Source organism: Xiphophorus couchianus, chromosome 6, assembly GCF_001444195.1.
Source record: "Xiphophorus couchianus chromosome 6, X_couchianus-1.0, whole genome shotgun sequence".
In the NCBI taxonomy this organism is placed as follows: domain Eukaryota; kingdom Metazoa; phylum Chordata; class Actinopteri; order Cyprinodontiformes; family Poeciliidae; genus Xiphophorus; species Xiphophorus couchianus.
Genome location: NC_040233.1, coordinates 11593149 through 11614886, shown reverse-complemented (window position 1 = coordinate 11614886; position 21738 = coordinate 11593149). Strand labels below are relative to the sequence as shown.

Genomic DNA, 21738 nt, shown 5'->3' with positions numbered 1-21738 from the left:
AGCTGCACCAATCAACTGGAAAGAAATCAAGATCAGAAGGGAAAGAGTGACTTCAGGGGCTCGATTAGTAGATCAAAAGCTTTTTTTCTTTTCTTCCTGTTCATTAAATGTGTCAAAACACAACATTTCTGCTATATTTTTCTGTCAAAACACCAAGAACCTGGACTTAAAATCAGGTAGAGCTCAAGAAATGTGCTTTGATGCATAAATGAGGATAATGTTGTAGTCCCCTTATTTAATTATTTTTTGATGGGTCCACAACAGCCTGCAATGGCATATTTTATAAGGAGACGTCATTGGAAAAATATTGGCCTAAACTTGAATGAGTAATTGTCACATCCTTACCAAAACCAGAAATCTGAATTGATCCAACAGTATTTCTTTTGCCGAGATAGTTTTCTGGATGAACACTTGATGAAAGACTACTTTAAAGACAGTCACCACAATTATGTTCAGTGGCATCTTCCTGTCTCACTAATGAGTAAGGTAGATGGTGGTGGTCTCATTTGTTGTAATGCAGATGTTGCTCTGGGTCTGTTGTGGTGAAGAAAGAGCTGAACCAAAGAGCAAACCTCTTGATTTTCCAAGCTGTTCACCCTTCTGCTCACACGTAAGGAAATGACATATGAATCAAGGCTGAAAGGACAAGATCCCAGACACATTTAAATGAAATGACCTTCTTTCATAGGGTGAGGAGCACCATCTTTGCAGGGGGAGCTTGAAGTAGTACCGCTACTCCTCTGGATTGAAGCAAGTCTCATGAAGTTTTCTCTTTGGAGGTTTTCCTTTGACGTCCTGTTGGGAGGAGACCAGGTAGATCCCACATGTCCCTTCTGGCCTTTTGTGCAATGTGCTTCTACTTTTCCTACTACCCCTGCAACCTGACCTCAGAAAAGCTGAAGAAACCGGATTGATGGAAATGCCTCACCCATTTGGGTTTAATCTGTTTTTTAAAAACCTTTTCAGTTGAAAGTAATGGTAGTTGAAGTATTTTAGAATTTAAAGAGGATCTAATGCAATCCAGATTCATCAGAAAAAAAGACAGTTATTTAGACCACAGGATTAAAAATGAAGTTTCAAATCAGATAGCAGCTTCACCATCATTGCAGGTTTTCTATCAGTACCCACACTTCGCAGAACACGGGGCTCTGAATTTCAGATTGCTTGTAAGAGTAGATAGGCAACAAAAAACTACTTAGTGGCAACTCGGTTGACTTATTTTTTCCAACCACTTGTATTGCCTCCTGAGCATTGGCACCCCTGGTGGTGAGTCATATTCCTCACATCAGAAAGCACCAGGGAACAATAATACTAAATTGTTTTTCCCATTTAATTGTTGCAACACTGAATGTTTGTTCATCTAAAATTTTCATTTAATTCTTATTAAACATGTAGCTTGTTGAATGGCTCCGACTAGTATGATGCTACAAAACTCCTTTTGGACATGCTGGATCATGAATAAAGGTTTAAAACCTTTGCACGAACCTAGAATAAAAGATAAAGTTACACACCAAATAAAAACACAAACATCTCCAAAGGAAAAGAAACCATTTATTACATTCTCAAAACCACATATAACGTATCCGGTTGGACAACAATATATACTGAGCTGTGTGACTCTGTTATTCTTGAACTAGTAAGATACCTGTAGTACATTTTGTCATTCAGGGAAACAAAAAGGGGAGTCAAACTATATACTTTTTTTTTGTTTGATGTTTTCCTAAAAGTCTTTAAATAAAAAATAAATCACTGACTTTACGAGACCAAAGGTGAAGACACATGAGAAAAATGTGGATAAAAGACTGACGAATAACTGAAAAATCACAGCAAAAGAAACATGAAAACCCCGATAACAAAATTTCGTTTGAATACTAACTGATTTTTTTTTTCTTTCCGTTTTGTTTCGTTTCAAAATCCTATGAATCTGAACTTGATTGTTACAACATTAGGACAAACAAAGACGGGCTTGGACACTTTGTGGTTAACATTCACAAAAATAGAGCTTATGTCCACAGTGATTATGGTTATGGGTCTTAGGTGCAAAGGGTGTGAGGAGTACAAGGCTAAAAAGATGACACTTGCAATAAAGGGACAAGAGATCACAGCTATCTCCCTGAGCAGCAAGCAGAGGGTCCTCATGTTCTGCTCAAAAACGACACAGCACCCCGAGTAAGACATTGTCATCACCTTCGGAACAGTGTGTTATGTACATGAATGAATTGTAAACAGTTATGGCTGATTCTTTTTTGTGGCAGACATGGAGTAAAAATAATGAACAAAGAAAAAATAAAACAAATCGATTGAAGTCTTACTGGCATGGAAGCAAAACTCAGGGGGGCAGCTGGTAGCTCTGTCTGGCCTTGGACTAGTGTCAAGTGAGAAACAGGAAAGTATAAGTGCTTGATATTTGGAAAAGTGTCGGGTGTAGGACTAAAGGAAAGAAACTCCAAATGTACAAAATAATACAGTTGCACCAACCAGCAGAGAGGTTTCATGATGCATATGGACCATCGCAATCCCAGCCTCCAGCTAGATGCAACGATTTCGGCAAAACACAAATACATCAACGTATTCCTGTCGTGCTTTCTGCCTGTCAGAAACATCTGGCAGTGTTTCCTCTGTCGCTATGTAGTCCGTTAAGTCGTCTTTTGGCTTGCTGTCTCTCTTGCTTAATGTCCGCGTTCGTCCTCTTGTCTCTTTCAGCAGGGGTGGGCAGCAGCAGTGCAGAGCGAAAGCCAACAGTTCAAAATGCAAGGCATTTTTCTTTCATTATTACTGTGTGCGAGTTTGCTGCCTCTCCCCTGCTATGATAAATCAGCAACAAGTGTCCACCCCCTCGCTTGCAGGATGGCCGTCCCTTTGCCGTTGGGCCAAGAGGGGGTTGTTGCAGTGGAAACCTGAGAATACTGCCAAGAGAGGAAAAAATCATCCAGAAAAAAAAAAAATAAAAATAATAATAAAAAAAGATCTGAGTCCAAATATCTGTTGTGCCTCCATATCCGCTTTACTCCTTTTTCTTCCCCCACACACTCTTACTCTTTCCATAAAGTCACATAGATATCTATTTACATTCTTATTTAAAATTTTTTTTTTTCTTATAAACGTGTATATAAATTAAAGATAGTTTCATCTTTTCCTGTGTCTAAGTGGCATTTACAAGGAAGGGGTTGTGTGGGACTGAGGTTTTTTCATTGCATTACCAAAGCCTATGAAAAGGCAGCACCTAACACTATTTACTGTGAGTGAAACTGATTGCTGACTTCACCACAGGCCGTGAGTCGGTTTCTATGTGTTTTTCTATGCATGTCAGAAGAACCTCTGATCTGTGATCTTGGTCCCTAAGTGCGGATCAGTGAAAGGATGCATGGAAATGCATGTGCATCCCTCTGAGATGCATAACATTGAGAACTTTTGACTAACATCTGCGCCAATATTGACATCGTGCCAGTTCCGTGTGAGAAGCTTTGCTTTCGAGTGGCAGGATTGTACATTCATCGTTGTTTGGTTCTCATTTGTGCACTGGTGCTAATAGAAGAGGTACATTCATAACTAGTTCGGCGATCCCCAGTGGATCAATGCTTAAATATCTTTTAGAGCTTGGAGCTGTTACATGCCATGTGGGCTGCTGTGATTTTAATAAGATGCCCACACACTGGTTTACAATGCTACAATTTGCAGTAGAGCAGGAGCATGTGTGGTATGTAGTGTAAGGTGCTTCGCCTGCTGCTGGGATAGTGGAGGACTGCTTTGGGAGACTGAGTATTTATAGTCCTGGATTGTCTCTATAACCGCTGGTTTTCTGTCGCTCTCTGTCTCACGTGTGTCCCCTCTACTTTCTATTACACTCTCCTCATCTCTCCTGTTTTATCTCTCTGCCTAGCTGTCGGTGGAGTCTGGCAGAGGCATCTCACTGCCGAACACTTCCCGGTACAGCGGTGGAAAACTGTAGGCAGTCTCTGGGTGGACCAAACGGAAAAACTCCAGTTTATCGACGTGGAGATTACAGATGGACTTCATTATGGGCAGCTTAGACAGCATCTGTTAGAGAAAAGAAAGCAATGCAAATTCCATGAGTATATGTATAGGTTTAAAGTTATTGTAAATGGTTATTTTTTTAAAGCACAGCAAGCTATTTCAAATACACACCTAATATGATATGCAATGAAATGAAGAAGTGAAACTGGATTAAAGGAATTTGTTCTTTGCCATTTTTATTGTAAGACTTTGAGAAAAGTTAAGATTTTTTTAAATTAACAGCAAAATTGAATTGCTTTTTGTGTGTGTGTGTGTTTTTGATCATCTGGTGACACACATTTCCCCTGTGAGTCTTGATTTAAACAGTGAACAATAATAGTCTAATCTCCCATTCTGGAAAGTTTCTTTGTTTACACAGTTGTTAGCTATTCCAGTCACTCTTTTATTGTGGTCTCCATGAAGGGTGTGTATTTAATCTTCTTCTGTTTGAAGTGTGCTGCTCTGGGCTCTGCTATGTTGGCCGAGTAGTTTAAATACTAATACTACTTTTAATTTACTTTACAATCTGAAATTCAGATGTGTGAAAAACAACAATGCACCCAATTCTACAGTGTTCCAGTTGCAAAGAGAAAAATGGGAACATTTGCATAATGTTATTCTTAGCAATCAGGCTCTTTACTTCTAGAAATGGTTGCTAATAATGTCTTTTTCTGCATTTGAACTCCATAGAAGGGTCATTCTAAATAATGATTTACCAATATCTAAAATTTGTCCAAACTTTCTTGTTAACAGTGTTATGTTTGACAATGCTAGCATTTGGATAATAACACCTTAAGCATTAAAGAAATATTGTCATAATCAGCCTCTTGCACCAGGAGAGTGCATGCTAACGTAATCATTGAATTAGAATATTCCAATGAGAATAATTTGTCAGACCAAAAATGTCTTTTCAAAAATAATTATATTATTAAATGTTGTGTTTTCCTTAGCTGCAAGGAGAAAATGATCGCAATTAACAGAAATAATTAGTATGCTAGTAATTAATATAAGGTTGTTTTACATGGTGAATTGAGTTAGTGAAAAAAATTAACTTTTCAATAATATTCTATATATGTTAAAACACATCCAAGTTTGAGGGCCGTTTTCATGAACTCGCAACAGACCAAACCTTCACAAATTCAAATCCAATGAATGTGTTTTCTGCATGATAAAGTCGAAGAAGCTGGCTTGATTACTTGTGTTTACCTTGTCCAGTTTCTCCTCAGAAGAACCACTCTTCTGTAGACTGTGCTGCAGAGCCAGGTAGACTTTCTCTTGGAGCTTCTGGACCTTCTGACTTTCTGTCAGCCAGGGTCGATCTACAAAAGCAGATATTTTAAATACAGTTCAGATTGCAGATTTTACAACAGCACTTTAAACTATTGAAAGAATGCCTTTTATCTGTTTGACAGATGATTTGTGCATTTAACCAAAGGGTTATTGAATGGCGGAAATGCTGAGACCTCTCTCTATGTGGCAATTTAACTACTGTGAGTTCAAATTAATAATTTGTGAGAAGTTAATTCAAAACCATTACTTAAATGATTATGATGCATGATATTTAGCTTTGAACTTCTTGTTTCATATTAAGACCTTTTTGTAATATTACAAGTGACAGAACGAGACAGAATATTTATGACAATAGTTTGCTAAACAGTGTGCCTATACTTTCAAGATCTTTATAAATGCCTGGATACAGCAAAAGAGGATAAAAATAATTACCAGGTGACAGAAGAACAGCAGCACTAAACAGGGCCATTTCCTCATCTGAGAGCTGCAGACGGCTGAGACCTTTTCCCAGCTCAAAAACGGCGCTCACCAGATCATCACACCCTGCAGAAACAACATAGTGCCCCTAATAAGTGACTAGATAAGAGACTCTGCCATTCCTTTTTCACTTCATCACTGAACTAAAATCTAACCTACTAGGTTTACAGTGCAAAAATGAATACATGAGCCCTCTTTGTTTGCAAACTGTGAAAAACTAAACTTCTCCCAGGTTATCTGAGTTGTCTTTAGGTCAGCACCTTGTAAGTGTACTTGTACGTTTTAACATTTTCTCATGCTATAACCAGAAATGTAATATTTTATTGAGACTTTCTTTACTTATGCAAAACTGTTTGTGATTTCCTTCAGCAGCGTGCGTGGTGGAGTTGGTACATCACATAAAATCCCAATAAAATAAAGTAAAGCACTAGATCTGTGTGAACTATCAAAATATAAATTCTTTAATTTCTCCCACTAGGTGGCAATGTAGCATAAAGATGGTGATACTGAAGAAACAACCTAGAGTTAAACACTTGACTTCTTTTCCAGGCTTGATCTGATTTAAGGTCATACTGTAAACACGACTGCAACTAAAAGAAGCTTTTTATTTCAGCTCTTTTCTTAGAAAAAAAATAATTTAGCCAACTAAGACAACTTAAAATTTTCTAAAGTAGATTACGCTGATTAATGGTATTGCACTATACTTAAAATAGTATGCAGAAAAAACTTCTCCGGCTTACCAAAGCCATGTACAACTTCAGACACCTAAACACTATTTGAGTGTTTCAACACGTACACAAAAAAGTTCCCAAACTGATCCTCACCCAGAGCTTTGAAGAACTGAGCCGAGGCAAATTTTCCATTGAAGAAGATGGTGTTGTTGTTGCTGTTAAAGGCGCGACACATGCGTATGAGTAGGACCTCCAGACAGCCTAAAAAAAGGTAGCCAGAAACAAAGGAATAGACATGGAGAGATGGAGAGAGAAGAAGAAGACGGAAAGGAAGATGGAGGACGAGGAAAGGTGCAAAAATACTCCAAACATGCAAAAAACATACAACAATTGTCAATTTTGAGTCAAATTAGTGCACAGCATATACAAGACAAAATTTAACAAGTTAATATTTTAAAGGATAGTACAAATATCCAACAAGGTTTGTTGTTTAGTGCAAACCATTTAAAGAAAGTAAAACATTGTCAAATATATGCAGGAAATTATAAATAATTAATTTTGTTTTCAGAATTTTGTATTTCTCCCCAGTGTTTAGAGCAGGTGTTTATTAAAAAAAAAGAAAAACATTGGGTTTTTAAAAAAAATTATGTAAAATAACAGGCAGAGGTAGAAGGTTGGAGACAAAAACAACAAGAAGGAAGGATTTTCAGTTAGCAAGATTAAAACTTTGTTCACATTGAAAGAATTTTACTTTGTGAAAAAAGTGAGCTGGTATTTTGGAGCGTACACTGACCTGCTTTCAGCAAAATAATCTGATCATTCTGGCACAGGTCCATAAAGCCAGCTATGCGCTTGGCAAACTCCACCACATACTGGATGGCATTGGTGATGTGATGTGCGCACTGCTGCCACATCCACTCGGCCGACTGAAAAAGGTCACAAACAGAGCATTACATCGAGTTTACGTTTAATTCTATGACAACATAGAAATTGAGAAGCTGGTATCTTTCTGATGAGCTGTACTGTCTGTCGCTAGAAATAACCCTGAAACTATCTTGGAAGCTGGAACCCAGATTTGGAAATGAAATCATGCTTAATATAACAGTGTTTATACTTTAAGGGGACAAATAGAAGAGTTTTTCATTGACGTGTTTAATACAATTAGCTATGATGTTCTTATTTATCATCCTCAATATATAATTGATATATAAGAGTATTTCCTCACAAGTACTTTTTAATTGTGGCGTCCCTCAGGGTTTTGTGCCTAAGCTGTACTGTGCTGTCTAGACTTAAAGCGTTTTCCATTATTTTTCCATTATTCTTGGTAGTTGGAAGTCGGGTCTGGGAATGAGATCAGATCCAATTTAACAGTTTTCAAGCTTCCAGTGGTAAAACCTGGAAAACTCTACAAGGATATATACCACACCAATATAACACCTATAATATGCTGGTGAATTACATACATCTAAAACTTGACACTGACTCTTTCCCAAGAAATTACTCCACAGTAGTAAACAAGTTGCTTATTACACTTTTATGAAATTCAATCACTGTGAAGGGCACAACAATTTTGTTTTGCTTAGGTTTTTTTTTTTGCGCACCTTGTTTTGGAAAACTCTGGTTTCTTCGGGTGTGTAATGTACCCAGGTGAATCTCTTCATGTCCTCTGCGCTGTACTGGCATGTTTCCAAGTGAGACTTTACAATACTCTGAGTGACATGCTCTGGAAAGGAAAAATACACATGTCCAAAGTCAGTGTTGTCTCGCTCTAAGCATTTTTGAGGTCATTGTGGCACGTTTATGGTTTGAAAAGACAGCAAAGGCAGACCTACAGAGGTGTGGTCTTAACATCTAAAAATTGACATAACTGTTAAGATGATTTGCACTACTGAGTAGTTTTAACAGTCATTTTTCTCACTTTTTTTCCTACAGCTTTAAGATGTTTTCCTTTTCCTCCGCCAGTAATAACACATTTTAATTTCTTCCTTTATTGGCCCTCAGAGCCTGTCTAAAAACAGCTCCCTTTCGCCAGCAACCATCTAATAAACCTGACACGTACAACTCCTTAAGGTACCTTGAGACGTGTGTAAAAGTATTTGATCCTTTAATGTGCACAAATGTGACACCGACACCATCCTTTTGCCTGACCAGGTTTGTGAACTGAAGATTAACTTACTGCTTCCCCATATCACCATCATAACGTTGCCCTTGTTCCACCTTACAGATCAGTATAAAGTGTACCAGCACTATGAGATATATCTTTGTCCTTGGTTATCAGAGAATTATCTCTGCGTAGAAACATAGTTAAGGATTAACCAATAATGAGCTCCAATAAATCAAATTGTGAAACAGGCAGATATAGGCTGTTATGTATTCTATAACTGATCTGCTATGGTTTTATGTAGATAAATTACCTCCTGTTTTTGTGACTGTTATTGTTCAGCAAGAGGGGACAAATGGAGTATCAGTTGTTATGTTTCTGTTTTCAGACTCACCGAGGTCTGTTACTGAGCAGTCATCAGGCAACTGGTCCAAAAGTGACCGTCTGCGTCCCAGAAGCGAATGTGTGAGCAGGAGTTGGCTCCCACAGCTGTCTGCCGTGTCCATTATGGTCTGCTGTGGCGAGTTCTGACTGGACGAGGAAGCGGAAGACGAGGATGAGGAGTTAGATGTGTTCCCGGTGCTGTCTCCTCCGCCTCCCAGCAGCTCCAGGCTGCAGTACTCGCTGGCCTCCTCGGGCGTCAGCGGTAGGTCAAAAAGGTCGGGCAGTGCGGCAATGTCGTCCAGATCGCTGAGGGTTGATGTGGACCCCCCACTGCTGTAGGAGCGGCTCAGGCCCTCCTCGCCGTCGTCCGCCCCGCTGCCGCAGCCTCCGTCCTCTCTGGGTAGAGACAGAGCTGCAGGGCTGTTAGAGCCCACACACTCTTGAGACTTCTGATGCTTTTGGACCTCGGCGTAGAGGCTGTCACGCTGCTTCTTTGACATGCGGCCAAACTTCACAGCTGCAGGGAGAAATTACATTTCATTGCAGTAGGCAGTCGCAGACAATCACTTCTCCACTACAGAGCCAATGCTTAATGAATGTTTACCATCTCGGCTCATGCCCAGAGCCAGACACTTCTGAAGACGGCAGTGCTGGCAACGATTGCGGTTCGTTCGGTCAATCAGACAGTTCCTCTGGCGGGAGCAAGAGTACATGGCGTTGTTCTGCTGGCTGCGACGGAAGAAACCCTGGAAGCACAAAAAAGCAAAAACCAGTATCAGATCTATACATCGCATATGAATCAGTGCATTGAGGAATTTGGGTAAAGTTGTGCTTTCTTTCTCCTTTACCTTGCAGCCCTCACAGGTAATGACTCCATAGTGGATTCCTGAGGACTTGTCCCCACAGATCTTACAGGGGATGACCTCGATTTGAGCTGCAGGATGAAAACAAAGCCAGACCAACCACACAGTTTAGAAAACTTGCACACTGATGAGTTTAACAGAGAGCTCCACAGAGTACGATTAATGATCTATAAAAACATAAACAGCGTGTACATTAGTGCTCTTTTATTATTTAGTAAGACTTGAATACATAAACAGGACTAGACCTGCAATACTTTGTTTTTTTTAAAATTTATATCTACTATTTCTATCAAAGAACCTGCAGTGCATTTTTATTCTTGTCTATGCTATATTGTGCATCAGGCCTTAAAAAGAAAAGAAAAGAAAAACACAAATTACTTTCTTCCAGGAAAAGATTAACTGGTAATTTTCTTATTCAGACAAAACAAAGACTTTTACATGATGATGTGTTTGGTTTGATTTTGAACCCGATAGGGCAGAAAACCGCCCGCCCTGAGTCTGTCTCCGTCTGAGCAGACTTCCTCTGTAAAGATGAATTTTCTCCAGCGTTGTTCAGACATGTTTAAACAGGTCGCTCAAAAGAATAGAATGAGCTCCTGATACATATAAGACCAAGGATTTAGTTCGGAACAAAAAAAACAAAACAACTATGTGACCTTTGGCTGTTGTTTCATGACTCTCATCTTCAACAGATTTTAACATTTTGTGTTTGTTGGCAAGTTGTGAGGGTTTTAGAAGGAGATTACAAATGACTGAACTTTATCCAACTCCACAGGCCTGACGGCTGACCAGTGTCCTTTGGCAAAGCTCTGAACATAGTAAACTCAGGTCTCATTCGATGAACCCAGTGTGCGTGTGTCTGTGAATGTTAATGTTCGGAGTTCATGCTAGTGAAGTTAAACATCTTCACTAGCATGAATAATTTCTACCACACTAGCTCCTTGCAATTAAATGTAATATAATCTGCTTCACTCATACTTCAGAAAAAAATATATAAAATCACTTTCTGTTTTGACTCTCATTTCAGTTATGTAATACCATAACATTTTTTCCACAGCTCACACTTTGTCATCATTTTTGTTATTTTCTGCAGTTCTTAGCATTTTCGACAGATGTACAGCAAGGATGTTCAAGGAAAATGTGAGGACAACTTGTTCTTGATGTGTCCTGCAGGGTCTGTTCCCTTATAAACTCCACAGCAAAGATTTACAGCAGAGCAGACTTTCTAACAAGCAGAAATGTGAGTGGGGGGGAGCGCTCGGGAGGCAAGGCAAGCAAAGGGTATGTTATGGAAATTACTGTTTTTATTACAGCGCAAGGAAAACAGCAGAAAAAGCGTCGTGAGATCTGTTTTTATTTTCTTTTTTCAGTGATACCAGATGCTGAAAAAAAGTCTTGAGTGTGTGGAAAGCAACAAACAGGTCAGCAGAAGAGAAGAACTGTAAAACTTATACAGGCATGCGAATTTGCTACCTGAGAAGAAATTCTCTGAAAGATTTGCTGCTACATTTGCTAATCATCTCACCTGATAGACTCCTGGACATTTTACAAGGTTGATAAATGGAAAATCTTGAGCAAAACCTGCGCTAAGACATGCCACACCTTCAATCTGCTAATCTGCTAATACAGATTCCCTTTGAAGGCTGGTGTAGTCCAATTTTGACTGCACTTTGTGTTTTTCTAAGCACCGACATATAACTAAACTACAATGCAATAAAGTATATTCTATGGATAGAAAGTGGTAAGAATCCTTTTGTTTAATAAAAAGGGGAAAAAATACCTATCAGTTACTAATCGAAGCCAGGAAACCAAAACTTGGCAGATTGTGATCTCTGACTTATTTATTGTTGTATTTCCAATTTAAAAAAAAAGCTCTTGTTCCATGCAAAGACGTGCTGATTGTTGGATCTTGGCAACAACCTAATTATTTTCTAGAACTAAACATGGGTGGGACACTTTCTCTACAGTAGCAGGCCTTCAGCTGATCCTAATAAAACTGCTTAAAATGGTTCAAACAACATTATTAAGAATTAGAAGTGTTCGAATCCTCCGAATCTCCTCACCCAGCAGCTTAAATGGCCTAACATCATTTATGGGACGCCAGCTCAGTCCAAAGAATTTCCACTGCCAAGCCCATGGGGCAATAAAATCTACCAAATATTAGGAGTGCGATCATAACATTATGGCTGATACTTAAAAGGCTTCGGGTTTCATTTTTGTGAGCTGTTATGTAACCCCTTGCTGCTCCTCACTAGGAGACCCCATTACAGCATTAAAAAGTGTAGACTTCCAGTTTATGAGTCTGGGAGCCTGAAACATGCCTCATTACCAGAGGTTACTGCATGTTTCAAACGGACTCTTTGTAAATCCCATGCTGACAACAATAAGCAGCTATTTTTTAGTGGAGGACTATGACATAACCTAATGCTTAGAAAGTAACAATAACAGTACAGTTCTAATAATGTCATTTGAAGCACTTATATGTCGCTTATTTATAAATAAATAGATTAAAGCAAAAAACTCTAGAATGAACTACTGCTTAATATTTTCATAGTTTTTAAGTATAACAAGTTGATATTATCCAGTTAGTTGGTTAGATTGGGCAAAGTCTTGACAGACATCCAGCTGGTAGTTTGCCAACTTCTGTTTTGAATCAGTCACCTAAGAATCACAGGCTACAATATTTTGTGCGTTATGAAATATTTTTAAACAGTCAAATTTGTCTTTCAGTCCACTGACTGGCAGCAGTGATTTACTTTATGCTCTGTACAGCTGGACCAAACTCCAATCACTTTCCCTGGAATTATATTAAATGATACGATAGAAAAAAAAATCATTGTGTGTTTTTATGTAAAGCTGCTATCACACCATTTCCAATCATGCCACATATGCTGCAGTTTTAAAATAATTCATACTTTGTTCTAAACATAAAAAAATAAACAGGATTTAGGGAAAAATCCAAGTCCTTTTACGTCTTTATAATTTGTGCCGCTTCTGATGTGCTTCCTTTTTGAATGGTTCATCTGTGAGGATGAGTGGTGTGGAATTAACAATGTTGTCATTTTTTATATATACACTCAAGGATTAACTGACCATCTGGTAGTGAAATATGAAAGCTCTATGAGTGCTCTTACATGAGCACACATTCATTAGAAACTAATAAAAAAATGGGTTATGCCGTCAGTTTCACTTTTAGTTTCAAACATCTACCATGGTGAGGGAAATTACACATGGCAGAGTGAGATTAGGCACTGTTCTCAGTGGGTCATTGTTGCAATAATAGAGTCACAGTTGCATCATTTCATCGACATTTGAATGCCTTTTTGGTAAACAACCAAGCTTATCTGGCAAGATGATGCAAGAGCGTTATTTTCAAATGTCACTCTGTCTTCCAACCCAATGGACATGAAAGGCAGACATACATTAATGTCATTTTTCACATTTCAAAAAGGTGAAACTCAAAACATCACCTGCCCAACATACTGTGCTGTGTCTTCTTCTTTCTAGACACACAAACACCAAGTTGCACACACAGCGAAAGCTTAGATAACACCATACAAAGTGTGGCGGTGCACACCCTTCACACGGCTTCTCCCCCCAACCCCCACGAAGAAACCAGGCAGATAGGAAATCACATGACGGCAGCACATAAGACACATATACAAAGAAACCTTTTCTTCTGCTACAATTACTTCAAGAGACAGTCGGTCGGCGCCTGGGTTTGCCGGTCAGAGTGATCTGATCGGTTCTGTGTATGGAAAACTGTGGAGGAATTCAGAGGTTATTGTTGGTCTCTGGAGTTCTGAAAAGCACAACTTTCCTCTTTCCTTTTTGTTCCACAAACGCTCGACTGTCTCTTCGCTAAAACTGTTGACTAAAATAGTCCAACTGATGAGGGCAGCTGCAGGCATGCAATGGAAAAACATCACCCTCCTCTCCCGGCTCTCTGCCCCTCCCGCGCCTCTTGATTATATAACTCCTGTCGGGGAGCATTCTTTGCAAAAGCTCATTGAGCAAGCTCACTCCAGCGCCAGCACCCCGCCCTCCTCAGGCTCTTCGCTTCCCACTGGCTGGTCGGTGCTGGCTACTGCCTCGGCACTGGCTGAGTCAGCCGTCACTCTGGGGCTGGAGCCTGTCAGCCCATGTGGACGTTCTGTCCCACTGACACACTTTCTCACTGCAGGCTGGGAGGGAGGAAGGAGGGAGTGGAACCAGCACTCTGTCCAAACCAGTTTTAAGGTGGAGTTGAACAATGCTAAAGCTTTGCAACAAAGCATCTATGTGGTTACAGAATTAGCAGGGTTACATAATAGCGAGCTTAAAGAAGATACAAGTCAGTGCACAATATATATATTTACAGATTTGTCTACCTCTTCACCATAGAGTGCCAGTAACATGACACCACATGCGGTGTGACCGTGATGGTACGGGCAGTGGAACACACTCAAACCTCGAACTTGATCGTCTGCTTCCCACCCCTCTCTGTTCTCCTTTGACATTGAGCTTCTGCTTATTCTATTCTTGTGGTGTGCTGAGGGTCAGAAACACACAGATGCCCAGCCAACCATCCCAACCAGCTATATTACACACACACACACCCACACACACACACGCGCGCACACGCCCCCACAAACACTGCACATTCTTTCCCAGCGTACAACCCTTATTTGATATGTAAGCACAGACAGAGTTATATTTTCTTAAAGCTTTTAGCCAAACATTTCTGTACATTTTTTTTTCTATTTGCGTCACTGTTTTGTTGTAAATGATTATTTCACAGTGAGATTATTTACTCTCCCTCAAGTAAACTTTCAAAAGCGGAAGCCTTTGGTGACATTACCAGGCAAAGGGAGTCTAACTGGAGTTCTTTAGGATTTTTCTGTGTTTTCTTCTTTTATTTGCATGGTGTTTTGTATCTGTTAAGTTGTATTTAGAGCTGAAGCAAAATGTTTGAGTATTATATGAGAACACTGCATGGCTTTCAGAAATATGTGGTAACAATAAAGCCTTTTCTAAAGAAGGCCAGGCAGACCGGAATGGTGAGATTTCATTGTCAGACATTTTTATTGATAACATTGAGTGAGTTGAAGAATGAGCTGTTCTCTAAATTATTTGGGTTTGCTGATGAGTTCCAAATAGTAGATAATTAAATTTTAATAACAATCACAGCAGAACTGCTGGTTTACCCAACATAGAGTTTCATAATTTGTCCTGTCTGATCAGTGAGCCTCAATACAACCACTCCTTAAACGTTTCATAAGCGCTGCTGCATTCCTATTAAAAGTGGCTCATTCACTAATAATATTTTGATAATTCTTATGGCACTTGAAATGTCATCAACACAAAAGCAGATTTAAGAATGATCTTCTTAAATACTCTTTTTAAAAACCTGTCATTTTATGAAATCCTGCAGTGTAATCATTATATAACCATGTTTTCATTGTCAGTATACAATTAACTGTGAAAAATACACCAATATATTGCGTCTTTAGTTATTTTACATTGCAATATCTTGGCATTAGCCAGATTTAGAAGAAGGTGAGACTTTGGGTTAGAGATAGTGTTGGTGACCCCAACCTCACAATTTTACATCACAAATACAAACTGCACCAGTACGATGGTTTAACATCAACTTTAAGCTTTTTTAGGCCTGAAAAGATTCCAATAAACACAATGTCATCTCTAGAAATGTCTTTGTCCATGCAAAAGAATATACAATAACTATGTTAGACTTGAAAGGGTGATGTTGTCACTGAAATCCATGGAAAACAAAAAAGAGCTGTGAACAGGCTCCATGCGTGTGCACATGCAATACTAGTTAGTTGTTATGCTAACTAGTATTGCCTGGTAAAGCTTTATGTGGTAAAATACTATAAAAATAAAATAAAAACCAGAAACATAAATATTGTACAGCATTAAGTGCAGCTGTAGTTGAAAGCAAAGCCTTAAGTGCGTCTACATAGTTAATGCCTGGTACTTTGACAATGTTTTTTTTTTGTTGCCATTTGAATGTTTCATTATGTGGTTCTGCTCGGTGGCAAGTTCTGACTTTCCCAGTTTTTAATTCCACATTCACGTGGCACTCTTGTGATATTCCCAACTTAAGAACAAAAGGAACGCACCATCAAATTGGCAGTTGTTGCTTGGTTTGTGTTTGGTTACATAGTCTTCTCAAAATAGTTGTGTGGGATATCTTGCATGGAAATCCAATACATGAAAACATCTCAATGTTATGACCCAATACGTTTTCTTAGAAACCTTGAAAAAGACAGTGTTTGTAAGAACTCCAGCTCCCTCAGTAATCTCTTGCTGAAGTCCAGCCCAGGCTGCCAGGCTGAGGCATGTTTCGTTCAGATGAAGCCATTTTGACTGTAAAACCCTGAGTCAACCCTTTCAGATCAAAGATTTCAATTAGTTTTTATATGGGCTTAATGTGCCTCACTTGACCGTAACCTGGTAAATGAATGAGGATCAACAAACTAAACTGGATGCGCACAATCATAGAATTGAAAACAAGGAAATAAACTATGAGGAAGGTCTGTAGTAAGTAGCTAACTCCAAACTTTGACTCTACCATCAACAGTTCAGTAGGAGAATTTTGTGTGTACTATTGTGAAAATCCAAAGGAAAGGCATTTGAATATAATTTTTGCTTCAAAAGTGACGTTAGAGGCTGATTTCTAATCAGAATATGTACTTCTTTATCAATTAGCTGAAAGGTCTCAAAGGATTATGACTTGTGGAAGTGAAGCACATCAGACCAATTTAGCTCGCTGTCGATAATGGCGGAGAAATAAGAAGAGTGATTACCTTTGACCCTGAATATCCCTGCTGAGCTGCACTCAGTGTTTTTAACCTTTTGCTCTCTTGAGACACCGAGCATTCCAGGAAGATCAATACCAGCACCGCTTTTTGTTGCAAGCATGATGCATAAGGTCTGGAGAGGTTTAAGTTTGTCACAAAATCTGAGTAGACATCTGCAACAAATTATAACTGAGCAGAAAGAAAATGCAAAACAGGAACAGATTTTCCAGAATAAAGCAGGTGTTTGAACTTCGGGGCTGCAAGCCTTTACGCAAAGCAAACAAGGGAAAGAGATAGCTTCAACGAACGAGACAAACACACTGGCCTCTGACTATTCATCAGCCAGCTGAATATACAAACTGGTTATCTCTACACAGAAGTAATTCAGCAGAGGGTGGGGCGGCCTTACGGGAGAAAGAAAATCACTGACTGAGCCTCCAACAGCTCGCTTCTCGATGTCCAACGAGGAACGAGAAGGTGATAAAATGCCCGACATGCCCCATGACCAGTGCGTCACGCAGTCAGTGTGTCAGTGTGTCAGAGACGATCTCTGATAAAGTCGAACACACCTAGCAACATCACACCTGACAACCTGCAAACACATAAAAGTGCCATCTAATCTTTATAATCCTGGGAAACTGTTGAAGCACATGTACATATTATTTCTTTCACAATGCAAATCTCTTATGGCATGAGTAACAACATGGTGACAAATGCTGGTTGCTCTAATATGTGGTAAATTTCATACTTTCTGGTGAAACAAAATGAGAACAAATTCAGCGAGAGGCGGAAGTATCATGATTTGGATCTCTAAATTAAAAAAAAAATGTAAACAGCCTTTCTGTGGCTAAAGTGTGGGGAATAATTTCATGTAAAGGAATATATTTTCAGAACGTTTTTGGGGGTGGGAGGCAGGAGGATTCAGACTCACATCTCTAACACTGAACTCTCATGAGTACAGTGAAAGGGTGTTTCTGCTTTAACATAAAAAAAAACAGTTTATGTTAAACTGGTAGCATCCTACTCTATACTTAGACTAGGATGCTAAGTGTGCAGAATGTGTACAGTCTGGACAGTCGCTGCTGGCGAGTTCGGTGGGCTCTTTCTATTTTAAAAGATGCAAATACCACTGGAGGCTGAGCGGGGGCCCACAGAGGGGAAATGAGCTGAGCACTTCACTGGCCTCTAACACAGGTTGTCTGTACGTGTGTGACACACGTCCTGTGATCTTTCACTGTTGCTATAAAACATTGTGTGGAAGTGCACAGACAGCTAACGACCTGCTACAGTAGAGCAGGAGAACAATCCAGAGTTCATAGCAAGCGCCTACGGTGGGTCAGCATGCCAAAACTGCAGGAGAGTAGACCACAGAATTTGTTCTGATTGCATCTTATGTGCTCTGACTAGCATACAAAATGCTGACATGTATTGTGAGAGAGCAAACAAGAGGTTGTGAGAAGAAAAAAAACAACAAAAAAAAACTACATTTTTTTGGCCGAGCTAGCTAAGAAAGGACTGCAGTTTGTTTACATTTGGATATCCGGCCAGAGAGGGAACCTCCCTCCACCAGAGGCCCCAATGTTTCTCCGTCTGTCCCCAGCCCCTTTTTTTCTTGAGCAAAAAAATCAATTTCCTCCCCGACAGAGATAAGACAACTCTCTTTGTAAGTCAACTCTAGTCTTGCAGAAAAGTAAAAACAGTGCAAGGAGAAAGACACGCAGCAACTTCAAAAACATTAGTTAGCTATATTGAGGGGTTACTTGAAAGGGAAGTGAAGTTGAATGTTGCAGCTTGAGTTTTGTAAGAAATGTTAGAGCCAGCCTAGTCAAACCTAACTCCAAACTGAGCAACAATTCAGGGCCGCCAAACTAAGTAGGAGGCAACAAGTGTACTAGAGTTGTCACAAAAGTCAAGCTCAGAAATCTAATTATTTAAATGATACATTAGTGGCAACAAAGCGCTAATAAAGTAAAGCTGTTGTATGTGGTATTTAAAATGCAAAAAAGTATCCAAGCTACTTTATTTCACCAACTTTTTATATAATACAACTACATAAAGTGCTGAGGTAAAAACACACAACGTTACACTATGTGGAGATCAGTAAAAATTGAATCTTTTTAATGTGAAAAACATTGAAGCTGCGGTTATGGTGCCATAAGTGGTCTTACTAAAGTAAAGCCCTTCATTGAAGCATTTGACTGCAATGTTATATATTGATATTCTTTGGCTGATGTCACTTTCTAAAGGCAAAATATATCAGGTGAACAATGCTTGGAAATTTGAATATTAGTATTGTTTAAGTGTTGTGTTTGATGGTATTTATAGGTGATTACCTTTTTGTTTCCAGTTTTCTTCAAATATCAATTGCATGTCCAAACTTGAAACCCATAAGTTTGCCCAAATGTCTTTTTTGATTTTCTTCTTTTTTTTTTTTTTTTTTTTGCCACATGTCCCATGCTGGCAGCTTATGGCAAGCCAGGTTTTGCATTTCACTCTAAACGGGAATGTGGATTTACAAAAGCATTATGCTGTAGTGAAGAAGTTTCATTTCTGGTGCCAACTAACAAAATAACAGTGACCCCAAATATCAATTCAGTATACAAGTAACTAGCAAACCAATTAGACTGATATAATGGAGACAGAAAAAGCTAATATTTTTCTCTAAATTAGATTTTTTCATTATTGTAAATTCTTAAATTTGCCATTTACTTTGATGATCCCACATTTGTTCACTTTCAGAACCCAGTGGGTAACTGATTACGAAGCACAGATTTGGATCAGGTGTTCAGTAGGAGAGCCAGTGACTAAGTTTCTGTTGTATTTTTTTTTTTTTCTTAAATTCCTTTCCATTTTATTGTATTTTTGTATGATTATGTCTACCGACGTCCCCGGGGCCTCATACAGTCTATAACTCCAGAAGCCGAACAGGAGGCCGCGCTCCTTAACCCAGAGTATTATTACTTGATAGCAATTTCTTGAAATAAAATTCACTGAAGATCCTTTTGGGATTTCACTGTGCGTAACGTTTGCGCCTGCAGCCGCACATGGCGCTGCGCGCCTTTGGCGTCACAAAACTTCCCAGAGTCCTCCTCCCCTCCCTCCGCTGTAGATGCTGTATAATGCTCTGTGACATAACTAGGTCAGTGGAACAGCCGGGTTTCTCTCTCCCTCCGTAACTCACATTGTCGGCCATGCTGGCACAGACCATCACACCACAACACCAAAGATTGATCCTGTGCAACCTCGGCTGTGCGAAGGAGCACTTTGTTAAATTTAGCAATCGCGGATTTCAAAGGGAAACGATACAATTCAAGTTCATAGGTGCATAATAAACACATAACCTCATAGTGGAAGCACTTCCATATGTTTTACGACGCTAAACAAATATATGCAAAATAAAGGCATAAAAAAGTCACCTATTTGATTAACATTGTAAGAAACCTGATAAGATCGATTACATAATAGTTTGGTTAACAACAACCCCCTCCCCCCCCCTCCCCTCTCTCGTTGCATAACTTCCAACATGGATTCCCCGAAAAAAAAAATCCACAGAAGTCACAGGTGAGGTTTTTTTTCTTTTTTTTTTCTCTGACGTTTATGAGATCGCACCGTCGTGAATTGCAAAATGCAACATTGCGCGTGCAGGAACCACAGCCTAAGCCCAGTTCTGAATTTCATATTAAGAAAACACGCTGCCTCTGTTTATTCTCTCAATTTAAGCCTCACTGATCAGCGCACTTGATGGGAATTTTGGTGTTTTAGCAGAGCGCCGCCTCCGGTTCTGTGCGGCCATAATCCAGTCAGGAGGGATTAGTGCGCACTGGGAGGAAAGGCGCTCTCTACAGAGTCCCTGTGCGCACACATGTGGCAACAAATCCAACCCGAAACAGGCAACATTATGATAAAGTACGGCTGCACAAGCAATAACTTATTCATTTGAACGTATTAATAAATGAGGGAAAAAAAACCCTTACCTCTCATTTTTGATGTGTTCTTTATTTCTGGGCAGGGCGGCGAAGACTCGGCTACATGAATTTAGTGTTGGAAAACAGACGAAAGGCGAATAAAGCGCCGGAGCCAGACTAAACTGGCTCTATAAATATGAACTTATTCCCAACTGCGATCAGCTTTAATAAGCACGATTCCAAAAACCTTTTTTTTTCTGTTTTAAAAAAAGGAAAACGGAAAGTGGCAAAAAGAGAGAGAAATAAACTCCTCTTATTTATCGCTCGATCAAGTTAGAGTAAAATAAAAGAGTGCAGGAAATCGCTTCGGATCTCATGGTAAGACGTCCGTTGCGCACCGACGAGCAGCTTCTCCTCAACTTTGTTGTTTAATTTGACAGATTGGATCCGCACGATGAAGGAGCGTTGTTTGGACCCCCCCTTTCTGCGCTCTGACTCTCCGCCTGCTTTCCTGTCCGTCTACCCTGCTAACCTACTTTCTCCAAGCGTGGACTCTCACATGATCTCACCGCCGTCAGCTCAGCTCCTCCCGCAACGGGCGCGGGGACGCGCAATCGAGAGCGCGTTTAAGGTGGCCTGGCAAATGATTAATGAAGTGCTACAGTTCTTTCTTTCTTTCTTTTTTTCTTTCTTTCTTTCTTTCTTTTTGTCCAGGAGAGTAATGTGAGAAGGATCAGCTTCAACTCCTTTGAGCAAAAATTAGGAAGGTAATTACACCCGCGGTCAGTTCTGCTTTAATACTTCCCTGGCATTATGTTGCCCAAAGCAGCTTTATTTGTGCAACAGAGCAGGGCCCATTAAGTTAGGTAATGTCATACCTTTCTTATGGCGTGATGCCAAAGTAAAAACCAACAGCAAAACCAACCAAACGGGTCTTTTGTTAGACAAATAGCTGGTTAACGTCACATTGACTCTGATCTTGCAGAACTGGAAGTCTTAGCGTCGTCTTCAAACACCCTTCCTTCCTCCTGCCTCTTTTAATTTTAGGCAGGCTGTCAGTTTTGATGAAATGAAGCAAGTGTTTTATTATGAAACCCTGAACCGAGAAGTTGTTATCTATAAAAAGATAAGCTGTGTAGAACCAATCACACCTTTGTTGCCCTGGTGATTGGTCTGCCTGACTTAGTGTGCAGACGCAGCGCTGTGCAGAAGGAGTCACGCTTTTCACTT

The 21738-nt window shown here is 39.6% G+C and overlaps 1 protein-coding gene across 1 annotated transcript; it reads right to left on the bottom strand.

The window, feature by feature from the left end:
* Positions 1–1531: 1531 nt before the first annotated feature.
* LOC114146828 (nuclear receptor ROR-beta-like) lies at positions 1532–21078 on the bottom strand. Its single transcript, XM_028021220.1, has 10 exons — positions 20578–21078; positions 9786–9871; positions 9542–9683; positions 8948–9454; positions 8054–8175; positions 7246–7378; positions 6606–6713; positions 5737–5847; positions 5221–5333; positions 1532–4038 (listed from the first exon to the last, which is right to left on the bottom strand). The coding sequence occupies exons 1-10, from the start codon at positions 20582–20584 to the stop codon at positions 3877–3879; spliced, it is 1491 nt and encodes a 496-aa protein (XP_027877021.1). The 5' UTR covers positions 20585–21078; the 3' UTR covers positions 1532–3876.
* Positions 21079–21738: the final 660 nt, after the last annotated feature.